General features: G+C 38.9%; 1 protein-coding gene across 1 annotated transcript in view; it reads left to right on the top strand.

Annotated features, from left to right (window-relative positions):
* Nucleotides 1-12,672, top strand: part of GALNT2 (polypeptide N-acetylgalactosaminyltransferase 2) — a 100,857-nt gene extending 88,185 nt beyond the window's left edge. The window contains exons 12-16 of the mRNA XM_061378841.1: nt 3,694-3,786; nt 3,993-4,076; nt 5,955-6,081; nt 9,759-9,878; nt 11,153-12,672. Coding sequence (XP_061234825.1) covers nt 3,694-3,786; nt 3,993-4,076; nt 5,955-6,081; nt 9,759-9,878; nt 11,153-11,308 — 580 coding nt within the window. The 3' untranslated portion in view covers nt 11,309-12,672. The remainder of the gene's footprint in view (nt 1-3,693; nt 3,787-3,992; nt 4,077-5,954; nt 6,082-9,758; nt 9,879-11,152) is intronic.
* The last annotated feature ends 2,012 nt before the right edge of the window (nt 12,673-14,684 follow it).

The following is a 14,684-nucleotide window of genomic DNA, read 5'->3' as shown; positions in this document are numbered from 1 at the left end:
GAACAGGAGAGTTATAAAAGGGAAACTTCTAATAGCCTGAGAATCTGGAAAGGAAGAAATGCTTATATTGGCATTCTAGCACTTTTGAGAAGTTTGTATTTTACTTAGTTCTGAAAATACAGTGTTCTTTAAAACCGTCTTATAAATCTCAGTTTTATAAAAACAGTTGCATCATTCACTAGGAGCCAGAATACACTAAGTCATGAGTAAGCTTTGCTTGCTTTTTGTTAATACATGATCAGTATGTCATGTGCAAATGACTGTGTAGACTGATTATGGCATTTGTGCCAGTCTGTTGGCAACTTCATTCTATTATCATGTTTGCCTTTCCTGTGCTATTTCTATAGACCTAAGAAACTGCAGTATTAAGAGCTTAGATTGATATGCTTGTTAATTTTGCCATTGATAGAATATACAATAGAAGCTGAAATACTGAGCTACTTCCTCAGTTTTGACTCTACAGAATGGGAACAGCAATTCTGATTCATTTTCCTAGTGTTTTCTAAGTAATGTGCGTGAAGGTACTGTGTCAGTGTATGGTGAACATTCTGAACAAGGCTCTACCAGTTGCAGAGAAGAATCACTGTAGGTTTTGGTTTAGAGAATGGGACTTGATGCTCAGGGGACCAAAGAAGTGCAAGTCTCACCTAAAGATTCTGTATGTTAGGAGCTGGAGCTAAAATTGTTCACTTATCCTTGAAGGGGTATGGAGCCCAGACTCTACTTAACATGAAGCAACACAAAACATAGATGTGTTTAAATTCATAAGAATTTAAAAGCTGCTGATATATTTAGACTCATGTTTCACCTTAGATTGAGGAACCTCTTTATAGTGTAATTCTTCTCTTCCTGCCAAGATGACTCTAATGAATTTAATAGTTTGCTAAAATAAAGTCATTGCCCTGTTTCTTCCAGTAGTTACAGAGGGGATTTTTGTGGTCCCTTATTCTTTGGGATCTGTATTTTATGCTGTGGTGAAAAATGAATAATAGTACTTATGGGAAAATGAAAACTAGCAATGAAGTACCCTCTCTAAATACATCTCTATTCCAGTATTTATAGTGTGTATCAGGAGGGTAGAAAGATCTGCCAAGTAAACTGTATTTCACAGGCTTAGGATGCAACTCAATTTCATGGTAGGTTTTAAAATTATGATGTCATAGCAATATGTTATAAAAATAAATAAATTTTCCCATTTTCCTATTTCTCTGCAGTTTTTCCATCTGGGCTGTTGTCAAGATGCTGTTTTTCTTGTGCTATAACTAGGTACTTAAACATAGCTCAGCTGAAAAGTAGGGTAAAAGTGTGTCTATATGCATGCAAGGGTACAGCAGACATCAGAAATGCGTCTTACTAGCAAGGTTTAAAAATGCTGCATTTCTACTTTGTTTAAAGCCTTTGGCTATTGTTGCAAAATCAAATCTTCATTGTGATTTGATCACTCAAATGTACTGACAGTTGCTATGATAGGGTTTTTTAAAGTCACATTGTGTTTTAGCTGTTTGTGTTCAAAGTGACTTTGAAAAGAGATCTTCTGTGTACTTGAATGGTGAGGCTAGCTGCCGCCTGCCAACTAGTGTCTTGGGTACTTCAATCCCTTTCCAGATCTACCTGTGTCCCCAGCTGTCCAGCTGTTTCAAATTCTGAAATGCCATTAAAATTATTTATTTCATTAAAACTATTTTTTAATTCACCTAGAAAGCTGCATATCACTCAAAAGCAGGGTTGGCAAGTTGCCGTGTATTTGAAGACTTTCTCCTCAGTCAGCTTTCTTGGGTGTCAAACTAAGGTAATAGAATGAGTTAAAATCAGTTTCAGCAATGAGAGAATGAGAAACCTAAGGTAATGGGATATCCCTGTAGTGCAGGTATTATCATGTGTAGGACCATGGTGCCAAGAAACTCGGTGCATGAAATGTGTGCTGATCTTGTAGCTGGGACTTTTTAGCTTATACCAGCATCTGTCCCTTGACTGTATGCAGTTTCTTCTGAAGTGGGTAAGCATCCTGTTTTTAGCTGACGAGTCAGTATGTGCTGCCTTATCTGTTGCCTTAGCCAAAACAAATTGGTGACTCTGGATGAGAGACTGGGAGCCCGGTTTCACTGACCGTGCCTCACAGACAGGATGTGGGCAGATACAGCTTACGTCTGGCAGGATTTTAGACTAGTATGTACCGCCTTAATATACCACTTCAGGAGAGCAAATAAAGCTTGCAGTTACCAGTCTGCTCCAAGGAGCGCTTCTCTGATCGTTCAGTGCAGGGTTTACTTAACTGAGGCTTGGCATTAAGCACTGAGTGTACCCTACCCTGTGTTACTCAGTACCCTGCCTTCTTTGGGCCTTACTACTTCAGGCAGTTCTCAGCATTTACACAGTTACTGTTCTCCTGTTGTATTAAGGTGGAACTGTTCATCCCTGAGTATGGGGAAGCATGATGCAGACAGACATTCTGGCCTTGAAAGTGCCTTTGGAGTCATTAAACCCTGGCAAACTGAATAGTGCCTCTCCCACTGCCAAAGTCTGGCCCATGGACAGGCAGCAGGGGCAGGTGTTGCATGGTTAGCTGACACTCACGCAGGCCTGAGAGACTGCAAGTGAAAGCAAAATGAAATAGCTCTCTAATCTGGATTGAATGGGGTTTTTCATACAAAAAAAAATGAAATTTTCAAGGAAAAATCAGTCCTCAAACAAAAGATGGTTGAGGTCTGTCTTGTGACTCTTTTCTTCAGTAACCTGCAAGAACAACTCACTTTATCCTGACTACTTTGTCTTTTGAATTGGAAAATCATATTGAAGAAGTTGTTGGCTGACTGAGTTTACTGCAGTCGCTTTGGATGAACTTACTGCCAAATGTAAAATAAGCTTGAGAGCATTGCAGTTACAAGTGAAATAAGGCTTAATTTTCTAAGCATAAAAATACGAACAATAGAAGTAAATGAGTTTTACATGGAAAGGAAAAAGGCATTACCCTCTTGCAGTCCAAAAGGAGATTTAAACACATCAGTCACACAAGTCTAGGAATTTTTAGAGATATGTTTGATTGGAAATAAAGCCCTTGGGTTAGTGGTTTTTACATTTACTGCAATAATTAATCTCCCTTGAATTTTAAAGCATTAAACATATTTTCTAATTACTGGTTCTTCTCTATTACCTCAGCTACAGCAGACTTCCTTGGTTCGTAGCCTTAAATGTCATGATAGCTTATGTCTTTTGGAACTTTGAGTACTCTGCTGGTAGGAATAGAAAAAGGCTGAACATTTCTTGCCTACGTTAGCGTATCTGCTAACATATATATATGTTAGCATAAAAAGCATTATTAAATATTGCCAATTGCTGAGATTTTAGCTTCCAATTAGGTTGCTTATCCAGGTGAACACCCACTGAATTTGGCTTTTGTCAAGTTACTCTTACAAAAGGAAAAAACCCAAAACCCCACAAACCAAATAACAACCTAACAACTTCCATGCAATTTGCCGAAAGAATACCAAGATGTTTCTTAAATTCTGAATGGAAACCTGAAGCAGTGATGAGTGTGAAAAAGGCATAAATTTGATTCTAAATATATTGGTTTCAGTTATGTTACTGTCTAACATACTGTCTTAGGAGAGATTAAAGTCAACCCAAGGGCAAACGATGTGGTTTGATTGCAGCTAGAGAAAATATAACCTCTGTGTTTCGTATGGTTGTCCCTAGAAATACACGCAGGGCAGCAGAAGTCTGGATGGATGAGTACAAAAATTTCTATTACGCAGCAGTGCCTTCAGCCAGGAATGTACCTTATGGCAAGTAAGTCACAAGTGCTTCTTTGCCTTATTAATTTATCCTTTGTGAGATAGCACATTCTGAGGTGAATGCAGCGGTAGCTCTTGTGTTCTCTCTTGAAGATACAGTTCTCCACCTCTACTGTTTTTGAATTTTCTGTGTATTCCTTAACGTGTATGGAGACAGCAGCCTGACTTTAAAAACTGCTCCTTTTTTTCAACCCCCTCTAGTATTCAAAGCCGTATGGAACTTAGAAAGAGACTTAGCTGCAAACCCTTCAAGTGGTATCTTGAAAATGTTTATCCTGAGTTACGGTGAGTTTGGGCTGAATTGAAGGTAATATGGAGTGCTCTCTTTTTTTATTTCTTCCCCTCCTCAGATATCATCAGTTCCTCTTTCTCTATCCTTGAATGTGAAGCATGTTTTTTAATTTATTTGTGAAAGCAGTACTTTGTGTGGACTTATTTGCTTCTGGGTTTTATTAGTTCTATTTCTAAAGAGCCATTTCCCCCTAGTAAGCTGCTTTTTCTACTTACTGCAACTACAGCTGCAGTAGCAGGTGTTTTAGAGAACAGTATCCAAAGGACTCAATTTATCTGAGCCTGAAGTTAGTCTCCTACAAAAGCTGCTTACTCAGAAGTACACTGTTCTGTATCCTGTTGTTGTCCCTTTAAAGCTTTAGTCTTTGCCTAAGCACATGCCTAGTTGAGTGAAGACACTGAATCTCAGTATAGTACAAGTAAAGGGAGTCAGCAGATGAGGGCCTTGTATGTTTAGCAGACAAGGATAGCTGCCAAAGACTCTAAAAATCTCCGTCTTCTGCTCTTTCTGTCTCTTGTTCTCTGTCACTGGATAATCATTAACCGGGGGGAGTGGAGGGACGTTGGGGAAGGAAGAGAGAAATGAAGGATAACACTGCTAACAGTTTCTGTAACATGAATGCATCCTAACTAATGAAAAATCCTTGAAGAAAAATACTTTTTGAAATTATAAAAAGGGTTTTGTTCAATAACTGTTTAATAAGTCAGATATGAGACTATAAACTAGTTTGTCTGCTGTCAACCTGATACTGGTACTGTAACAGTAAAACACTGTGTGGCTTATAAGAATGCTTCTTGGTTTGGTTTTTTCCTGGGGGCATTTCATGTCAGTACAGTCAGGTAACTACTAGTGCCATACAGGCTTGGAATGCAAGAGCACCAGCCATTACAGCCCTAGTGAAACATGTACAAAACCACGTAAACTGAAGAGTCTCATAAACCAGGATGATGCTGAAGAAGTTATTCTTTATTGTCTCTTAAAAGTGCCAGAGGATATTTATTTTTGTTTTATTTGTCAGAAAAAATACATCTTGCAAGCACTCATGGAAAATGTGCTACCATAAGCATTACTTAAGTATAATGTCATCTTACTGTGTCATCTCTCATGTGCTCGTTCTGCTGAGTTGAATTATTATACTCATTTTATAGTCTGAAGTTTTAAAAGGAACTAATACGCCCTTGCTTTACTGTTTGACATGAACTCATAGGCTCTACCTCACAGCTATACTTTGTTGAACAGGCTTACCTATGTATTTCCATACTATATGAGTTTTATGTGCAGTCATTAGAAAATAGGTATCAGCAAAATATTGATGGGTTTTGATTTTGTTTTCTTTTAAATTTCTAATCCCTTTTCCAATGCTTCAGTAAAAACAGTATGGGGAAAAATGTAGAATGTTGTTATTCTGCCACAAGCTAGTTTGGCTGAAAAAGGCCAAGAGAGCTTGATACCTTAACTGATAGCATTCAGCTTCAGCCATCTTAAATGATCATCTTTAAATAATCTTTAATTTGCCTTTTATGCTGAGTTTGTGTGCTCATAGAATCACAGAATGGTTTGAGTTGGAAAGGACCTTAAGATCATGTAGTTCCAAACCCCACCCCTGCGATGGGCAGGAACACCTTCCACTCCTCATTCTCTGGTACAGGTCTTTTTGTATTCTGTCCTAAGCTTGCAAGTTTACTTATATTTCATCTGTTCATGACCAGATAATTGCCTTCCCACCTCAGAAGATTGGGATTTTCAGATGGTAGTCATCATGTATCTTGAACCTGTTGTCTTAAAATACTCCAAGTAAAGACAAGGAGTTAAAAAAATTAAAAATAGATCAAAGAAATGGAATTAAGCAGATATTTCTGGTTTTATTTTAGGGTACCTGATCATCAAGATATAGCTTTTGGGGCTTTGCAACAGGGTACCAACTGCCTTGACACTTTGGGCCACTTTGCAGATGGTGTTGTCGGAGTTTATGAATGTCATAATGCCGGGGGAAACCAGGTCTGTATGCCTTTAGTTTTTATTCGTTTTCATAGTATGTGACTTTTTTTTCTTCATAAAAAAATAAAGTGAAACTTGTTAAGCAAGTTCAGTGTATTGGTGATGGGAAGATAAGTCTGGATCAGCTATTGTAAGAGATTAGTATCTCTAACATAAGAGACTAATATCTAATATAAGAGATTAATATCTGTTATTATAAGAGATTAATATTTCCACATCAGTTATTATAAGAGATTGGCTAAATAACTCCTCTCTCAGGTATAATTGTACATATTACAGAATCATAGAATCATAGAATAGTTAGGGTTGGAAAGGACCTTAAGATCATCAAGTTCCAACCCCCCTGCCATGGGCAGGGACACCTTGCCCTAAACCATATTACCCAAGGCCTCGTCCAACCTAGCCTTGAATACTGCCAGGGATGGAGCATTCTCAACCTCCCTGGACAACCTATTCCAGTGCCTCACTACCCTAACAGGAAAGAATTTCCTCCTTATATCCAATCTAAACTTCCCCTGTTTAAGTTTTAACCCATTACCCCTTGTCCTACCACTAATGAAGAGTCCATCCCCAGCAGCCTTCTCCAGGCTGAACAGCCCCAACTTTCTCAGCCTATCTTCATATGGGAGGTGCTCCAGTCCCCTGATCATTCTCGTGGCCCTCCTCTGGACTTGTTCCAACAGATCCATGTCCTTTTTATGTTGAGGACATCAGAACTGCACACAACACTCCAAGTGAGGTCTCACGAGAGCAGAGTAGAGGGGCAGGATCACCTCCTTCGACCTGCTGGTCACGCTCCTTTTGATGCAGCCCAGGATATTCAGGATTAGAATGTGAGTCCAGAGATTCATTCAGTGTGCATTGAGATTATTCCCTTCTTTTGTCTCTATTAATATTTGCTTTTACACTAGAGGCCAGTTACTTCTTTCCCAGGAGTTTTGTACTTGCAGGGAAAGCTTTTTTTCAATAAATCGATGTGTTTTATGGGGGGGTGGGGGGGTGGGGGGGGTGGAATTTTTGCTTAAGGAAAGATTTGGGTTGTATTAAGCATATGGCCTAAGGTCAGAAAAGTAGAAGAATGCTTTACTGTGATAACCTACTACTCATTTCTAATTTTCAGTAGCAGGCTATAAAAAAATCTGTCTTAAGTCCCCATTTGGCTCTTCTAGAAAACAGAGTTGCCTAAATGTCATATCCAGTTCACTCACAGTAAAGGGAGCATTTCAGCAAATCCTTTCTAATCCCACTCTTAAACTAACCCCAAATGTGTCAAATCTGTAAATGAGAGCATTAATTATTTTAAAGAATCTTATTTATACAGTTGTGACTTTGTTGTTGTTCTTGAAATATATATATATGTGTGATCACTATTTTCCGTGCTGCTTTGTCACTGAATTCTTTTCAGAATCAACCTGACTATAAATCAAATGCAAAATTAATACTTCAAGTACACCCATTAAGATAGAAGGTTCACCACTTACAAATTTGCTGTTGAATGAGTATCAGAATTTTGCTCACTCTGATTTAAATTAGAAGGGGAAAATCCTAAAATCAAACAAAGGCTAAAATAAAGAACTTATTTCCTGGAAGATAAATCATGGTGATTTGAATGCATTGCCATCATGGAATAGTTGGGGTTGGAAAGGACCTTAAGATTATATACCTGAAGTATGCTTATTTTCCTTATCATTGAAGAGAATATATCTGGGGAGGCTTTTTCTGTTACCCTTATGAAAGTACATGCATCTTCTCAGAATGCCGCAGTGGTTTTTAGAAGGGGTGTACATGGCAGAATTGCCTTGGTGCAGACTTCTTGAGAGTTTCTGATGATGTTTTTGTGATCTCTATAGATATACAAAGTTAGCTTCCTCTTTCAAACTCACTTCCCCTGAATCTGACCGTATCTTCTGTGTGGTTTCTTCTGTGAAGCTGATCTTGCCAAAGCAATATGCATTTGCTTTGAATAGGCTCCTGTTCAGAGACATTCAGGCGGATTAAGAGCAGAACAGCTTAAAACCAGGTTTTGTGTCCAAGCAGAATTCATATTGGATTGGAGGGAATGTTCTTGCAGACTTCTGATGGAAGTGTAAAGATGTATAAACCTCTTCAAGGCTTCCACTGCCTCTGACTACAAGGCTTTCAAGTAAAAATTTTAACCACTTCCCTCGGAGTATTTTCAGTTGTCGCTATTCAGTATAAGTCTTATAAAGGGGCCTTCTGTTTCAGAGGCATTTGTGATTCCTGGTAAGCTTTGAAAATAGCTTGCTTAATTCTTTAAGTTGTTAAACATGGCTATTAATGATTCTTGTTGACATCTTACAAACTGGGCAGAACTGAGAAGCCAAGTAATTTTGTTGTCATCTGGGATTACCATATTGAGAGTGAAAAGTTTTCAGTTTAAGGGTTTGGGAGACAAAGGGATACAGAGTGTTCCTGCCTTTGCTTTGTTTTGCATTGCTATGATTATTCTAGTACTTGCATACTATAGTACCTGTGCAGTGGTGATTACTTGTAGTCCTGTGGGTTAGAAGTTTGATTGTTTCCTGAGCATCTGTTCTCAGAAGAATTCAATAGCTATTGAATTTCCTGATTTTAAATGGGACTATGGAAGCCAAAAATCTGGTTATGGTATCAGAAAATAAGTTAAAAAATGGAATTGGATTTGTCAATTTATTTCTGAAACACTGATTGCTTGCAAAATAACACTTAAATGTAGCCAGGCTTGACCCTGTGTGTCTAGGGTTTTGTATTCTGCAACTCCTCTTTAGTTTTTTGGAGAAAAAACTACTTTTCAAGTAGTAATGAGCATGATTTGGGTAATCAGCTTGGGTTTAGTTGACAGATCAGTTTCTTTTCTCCAAAGGATAATGACACCAATAAAGACCAGTCTAGATCCTGGAGACCAAACTTTGGGGAGAAAAGACATGGAGAGAGTCTGAACACCAGCACAAGACCAGGCCTTGTGCAGAAGGATGCTGTGATCAAGCAAGCTGGGCAGCAGTACATACAGAACAGCTTTCTATGCTTTAGATTAAAAGCTGCATATTTAAATGCATGTAGAGGAAATTCTATTGTACATCAAGCCTTTATGACAGTCTCCCTCTACCCTTGAGTTTGGCAGTCCTGTGTATTGCTTTCTGGTGGTCTCTGTCATATTAAGAACTGCTTCCTCACTGTGCTACCCGTTATGCATAGTTCAGTGCATGGGAAGGGTGGCCAGCAATGCTGAAGACCAAGCTTTTAGGGTTTTTACATATATATACACACACACATATATATAATATTATATATTTTTAACATATATGTAAATCTGTCGTACATGGAAGATATGGGAGGGTGTAATACATGCACAGGGAGAGAGGAATGATATAGCTGGAAAAATACTCGGACAAATACTTTAAACCTGAGGACCAGTGTGACTGCCTGCTATACTCGTGCAAAGCCAGCAGAGGGAGCAAAGAGCCAGCCTTGAGCTTGACACTGAAGCAGTGACTATTCACTGTGTCTGAAAAGGAACTTTTTTCCTCTCCTGTTCTATGGGAATCAATGAACTATTCTAATATTCATACGTAGCTATTTACAGAATTTTATCTGTGCTACATATGCAGAGACAGCATGTGTGCCTTGTGCATGTGTTAGTGTATATAATTTTGTACACTTTTTCTTCCTTTTTCTAGGAATGGGCCTTAACAAAGGACAAGTCGGTGAAACATATGGATTTGTGCCTTACTGTCGTGGACAGAGCACCTGGTTCACTAATAAAACTTCAGGGCTGCAGGGAAAATGACAGCAGACAGGTTAGTATGTTGTGAATGCACTCTGCAAACAGTGGGGAAGACAAGGGCTTCCTTGAATGAGATGCAAGAACAAGCAGTGGTAATCATATCTCTGTTGGTTCTGTTCTTCACTCTGTCTTGCTACTGGTTGTGTAAAGTTAGGATGTGTGGGCAGAGCAGCAGGAATAAGCTTGTGTACTGAGCATTTCTTTTCATAGGCCAGTGCAATCTTCTATGAACATGAAGAGGTTATTCAAACAGTGGTCTTTGTAAAGGTTTCACCCAACAGCACTGATGTGTAGCAGTCTTCATCTGCCACATCTGATTGTGGAATACATATTCTATTTCAGAAATGTATTCTTGAAAGGTCTTACTCAGTGAAGTTTGAAGATTAAGTCATCTGTGTCTTAGAAGAGTGTGGTTTGTCTTTCTTCTTTTCACATGTGACCTGTTTATAACAGCACCTGACTTCTTCAGTTTGTTTTCATTAATGCAGCATTCCAACTTCATCTGTTTCCCATGCCTGAGGAAAATTACAGTTGCAGTCATACCATCTTTTTGATCTAGTCACATAACAATTCGTCTCTTTCTGCTAAGTCATCAGTTCTGATCATCTGCCAGCTTTCTTCTGTGTCTTCAGTTCTGCAGACTGATAACAAAAATGCTATTCCTTGCTGAAGGAAGAATATTCTTGCCACCTTCCAGAAAAGGAAACTAAGGAAACAAGATATTTTTTATAAGGTTTAAGGGGACAATGTTGGAAATATAGAAGAAAAGGGTTTTTTAAAATATTTTTAATTATTTATAACATTCTATATTTGTGATTTACTCTGTACTTGACATCACCTTGAACAAAGAGCTTCTAAAAGCACAGATTGACTGGTTGCCTTCTATGTAATTGAAAGGTGTCTGACAGACTTACATAAAGTTGTCTTCAGTGATTGTGTTTCTTGCTTCTTTCTATGTTTAGAATTGCAGTGTTAGGTGGATGGGTTTTGTGCCTTTTTTTTTTTCCCTTTAGATCAAAGGTTTCACACAGGTAACACAATTGTGTGCATTTTGTATCTATTGCAGCATGTTACCTGAATAAGCACTTGTTTTGTCAAGGCTTGCCATAAATCGTATGCTCTTATTCAAGGATCACTGAAATTGTGTACTATTACTGAAGTCTTCATGGCTTTCCAAAGCACAAGCCAAGGAAGCTTATGAAGACTTCAAAGGACAGGACGTCGAACTCATCCTTTTCCTGCTTTTCTAGCTCAGTAACTGTTGGTTTGTTTCTTTTCCTCTTTCAGAAATGGGAACAAATTGAAAGCAACTCTAAACTGAGGCACGTTGGCAGCAACCTCTGTCTAGACAGCCGAAATGCCAAAAATGGTGGTCTCACCGTTGAGATCTGCAGTCCTTCTTTGTCACAACAGTGGAAATTCACACTCAATCTGCAGCAGTAGAAAGACTTAAAGCAAAATGCTGTTTCGATTCAGAGACATTGGGCAAAGTTTTGATTGAATTACTGATGTATTTCTTAAAACTTTCCACGGAACTTATATACCTCAGTATTCCACCTTTATCTGAAAATAGGAGAGTGCTGAAGCAGACAGCAGGGATCCAGGGGACTTGGAGCACTGCAAAAGTGTCACTGAACATGACTGCAGCACAGTTCCTTCTTGGTGTGAAGACTTCAACGGTTCCTTTCTGTCTTCAGTTACACACTTGCACAGCAGATAATTAACTCTAGGAACAACTGATGTATGATAAAAAAGGATCTGAAGAAACACCTGCGGGGAACAGGGTGTGGGAGGGAGGGAGGGTGGGAACAACTGCTAGGAGAAGGTCATTTGAAAACTCCATTTGCATAGAAACCACGGTTTGTTGTTTCCGGAAACAGAAGTGTCATTTTGAAGGCTTTTTTTTTTTTCTCCTGTGTGTACTTGGTAATTTGAATATGAACTTTTCTATGATGGACTCTAAATATAAATATATAAAAGTATATATATTGTCAGCTCCCAACGGTTTATATCAGTTTTCATCATCCTATAATTATCAACAAAGTGATAGACGTATGTATAAACAGAAATTGGATTGGAATGCTAGGAGAGTGAAAGTTTATGAAGGTGCGGATTTTGTGCTGCTGAGTATGATGTCCGTGCTAACACTGGATGCTTTTGCTTTGCAAACTGGATCTACTTCTTAACACTTCGCCCTCACTGGAGATCATGAAACTCAGGAGGAGAAAGAAAATAGCAGAATAAGCCAATGCATCTGCACAGATGATTGCTCTGATTGCTTATTCCAACTTGGAAATTCATTACATGTGCTCTTGGTAACCTTAAACTTGGACTTGATATTTGTGTTGATAATTTCTGTAGTACTTTGTCTTTAAAATACTTCTTCTTTCGTTACAAAACGGTATAAACGGTGCAGATCTTTAGTGCAGCCATGTGGGTTCAGCACAGTTTTGTTCTGGCCCTAATGAGAAAAATTAGTCTCAGACTCCCCTTCTGAGTTGTCGAAATAAGATGCAATAGTAACGTCACTGTCGACAGCACAAGACCTGAATTTCAACTTGCAAGGATGAGCAGCTATGTAATATCTCTGAACTGCACTTGCTTAATTTATAGACTTACTACTGGGAAATTTTCTTCCATTTTGTTTCTTTAAATGGAGCTTTTGAAGGGATTCAGGCTTGGCTCTGGGAATCGGCCTGGATACCAGCAGATCCTATGTGTTTTAACCATAGAACCCATGCGTTTTGCAGCTTCAGTCCAGCTGATGTCATTTTTATATTAAAGTAATACTGTCAAAGTTAACCGCAGCTTTGACCTGTCCTTTCTTATGTTTGCATAGACTATATACTTTTCTATTGAAAGCAAATGCTTCAATGAGCTTTTAAAAGGAAAAGCAAAGGTAAATAAATACTAATAACTGAGACAGCAGTGACAAAGATTAGGGTAGACATGCAGTGTCAGGAAGTGGTTTGGATGAGATGGTGGATCTCGGAAAAATGTAAGGGTTGGCCATAGGGAAACCTGCTGTACTGCAGTGTGCTGGTACACTTCCCCTCTGTCTTTGTTCCAGGAAGTAGAGCAGTTCCTGATTTCTATTTTATTTTATTTTATCATTTTATTTTACTTTTTTTATTTTTATTTCCGGTTTCCTTTGGCTGCATCTCTACATTAGGTGTAGAGGTGGAACTCTGCTGGGCAAAATGGCTTTAGCTGTGCCAGCCAATGTGCCCATTTGTGTGTCTGAAGTTACGATTGCAAGTACCTGTATACCACCTGCATACCTTTTTGATGGGGCACTCAACCCAGTTTCTCCCATCATCATCTGACTTTATGAATAACTAATACCTTGGGTTTTCCCCCGCTTCTTCACAATCCACTGACTCCAAAACTTGCCTGTTTTAGAGGCCATGCAGTGGGTAAACTATTGTTCAGCTTTTAGTGTCTACCTCTCTGTAGCCTCTTAATATAGCTGAGTGCTTGAAGAACATGATTCATAAACATAGCAGTGGATTTCTTCATATTATGGAAAAAGAAATGCTGAAATATGGGCTCAGCAGCAAGTCAGTTGTTTGAGGTTCTAAAAAACAAAATTGAAAGGAAGAAAAAAACCCCAAACACTCAGCTTCTATCATGGAAGTGTTTCCATTTGCAACTTTGATCACAGTAAGAGTAGTACTAACTGAAACCAGCAGCCGCATCTCTGAATATTGACCTGCCTCTTACCTCTGAATCAGAAGTACTAGTAAAAAATTCATGTTCCACCTCTTAAGTCTTTCATGTCAACCGTTCCCATATAAAGTAGGAGTATTTCCACTAATTCCCCATGGATGCTGTGCATGGGGTTTTAATATAGGGCCTGTATGTTGCCTTTGTTTGGGAGAACGGACAAGAAGCTGTATCCTTTTGTTATGTTTACATGACAGTGTGCCAAAGTTACTTACTGTGATTTTAGAGGGGTTTCATGTTGAAGAAATTCGCCCATTTGAAAGATAAATGAAAAGCCCTTGAAGCAAATTGTGATGGAGTCTCCTGAGAACTTTTCTTACCGTCTTCAGAGCAAGAATGGTGATACTGTTTGTTTTGCAGATTTTCAAAACATAGTTTGGAAATGGTTTTTTCAGTTGGTTTGAAAAGTCTGCTGTACAGAGCTTGTACTTTGTTCATTTTATAGATGGAAACCATCCTTGAAAAATTGTTTAACTTAAATAAAAAAGAATGCTTTATAGATAAGTGTGTGGTGGTTAATATAAGTGAGTGAAACCCGGAAGTGTGCCTGGAGCTTATAGATTGAAGTAGTTTTCAAATGCTTCAGTTCACTCTGTTGTTTCATAAAGTTCCTGTTTTAAAAGTATGTGTTTCTGGGTGTATATTTGCATTTATGAAAAGCAAGTTTCTGTTTTCATAGAGGTTGGAAGGGACCTTAAAGCTCATCCAGTTCCAACCCCTCTGCCATGGCCAGGGCCACCTTCCACTAAACCAGATTGCTCCTGGCCTTGAACACTGCCAGGGATGGGGCAGCCACAGCTTCTCTGGGCACCCTGTACCAGGGCCTCACCACCCTTAGGGTGAAGAGCACATCTTACTAGAATATTAGGATAGCTCCTCCTCCTGCCCCATTAGGCCTCATATTCTCAAGACTTGAACTGTCCCTGGCAGACCTCAGTAGGCCAAGCCTGGCAGAGCATGCTGAAGCCTGCAGGATGATGGCAACAGCTACAGCTCTCACAGCTGATGGGGGTGCCTGTCCACATCTGCTTGTGTGGTCTTTTCCGCTCTCAATTTGTACAGGTAGTAGCTCAGATCTGTCTGGTGCACTTGA

The sequence above is a fragment of the Neopsephotus bourkii genome, unplaced genomic scaffold (genome assembly GCF_033783945.1).
Source record: "Neopsephotus bourkii isolate Nb327-2 ecotype Australia unplaced genomic scaffold, CSIRO-AGI_Nbou_v1 NB_1767, whole genome shotgun sequence".
Taxonomy (NCBI): domain Eukaryota; kingdom Metazoa; phylum Chordata; class Aves; order Psittaciformes; family Psittacidae; genus Neopsephotus; species Neopsephotus bourkii.
Note: the sequence above shows the minus strand (reverse complement) of the source record. Positions and strands in the feature narration are given on the sequence as shown.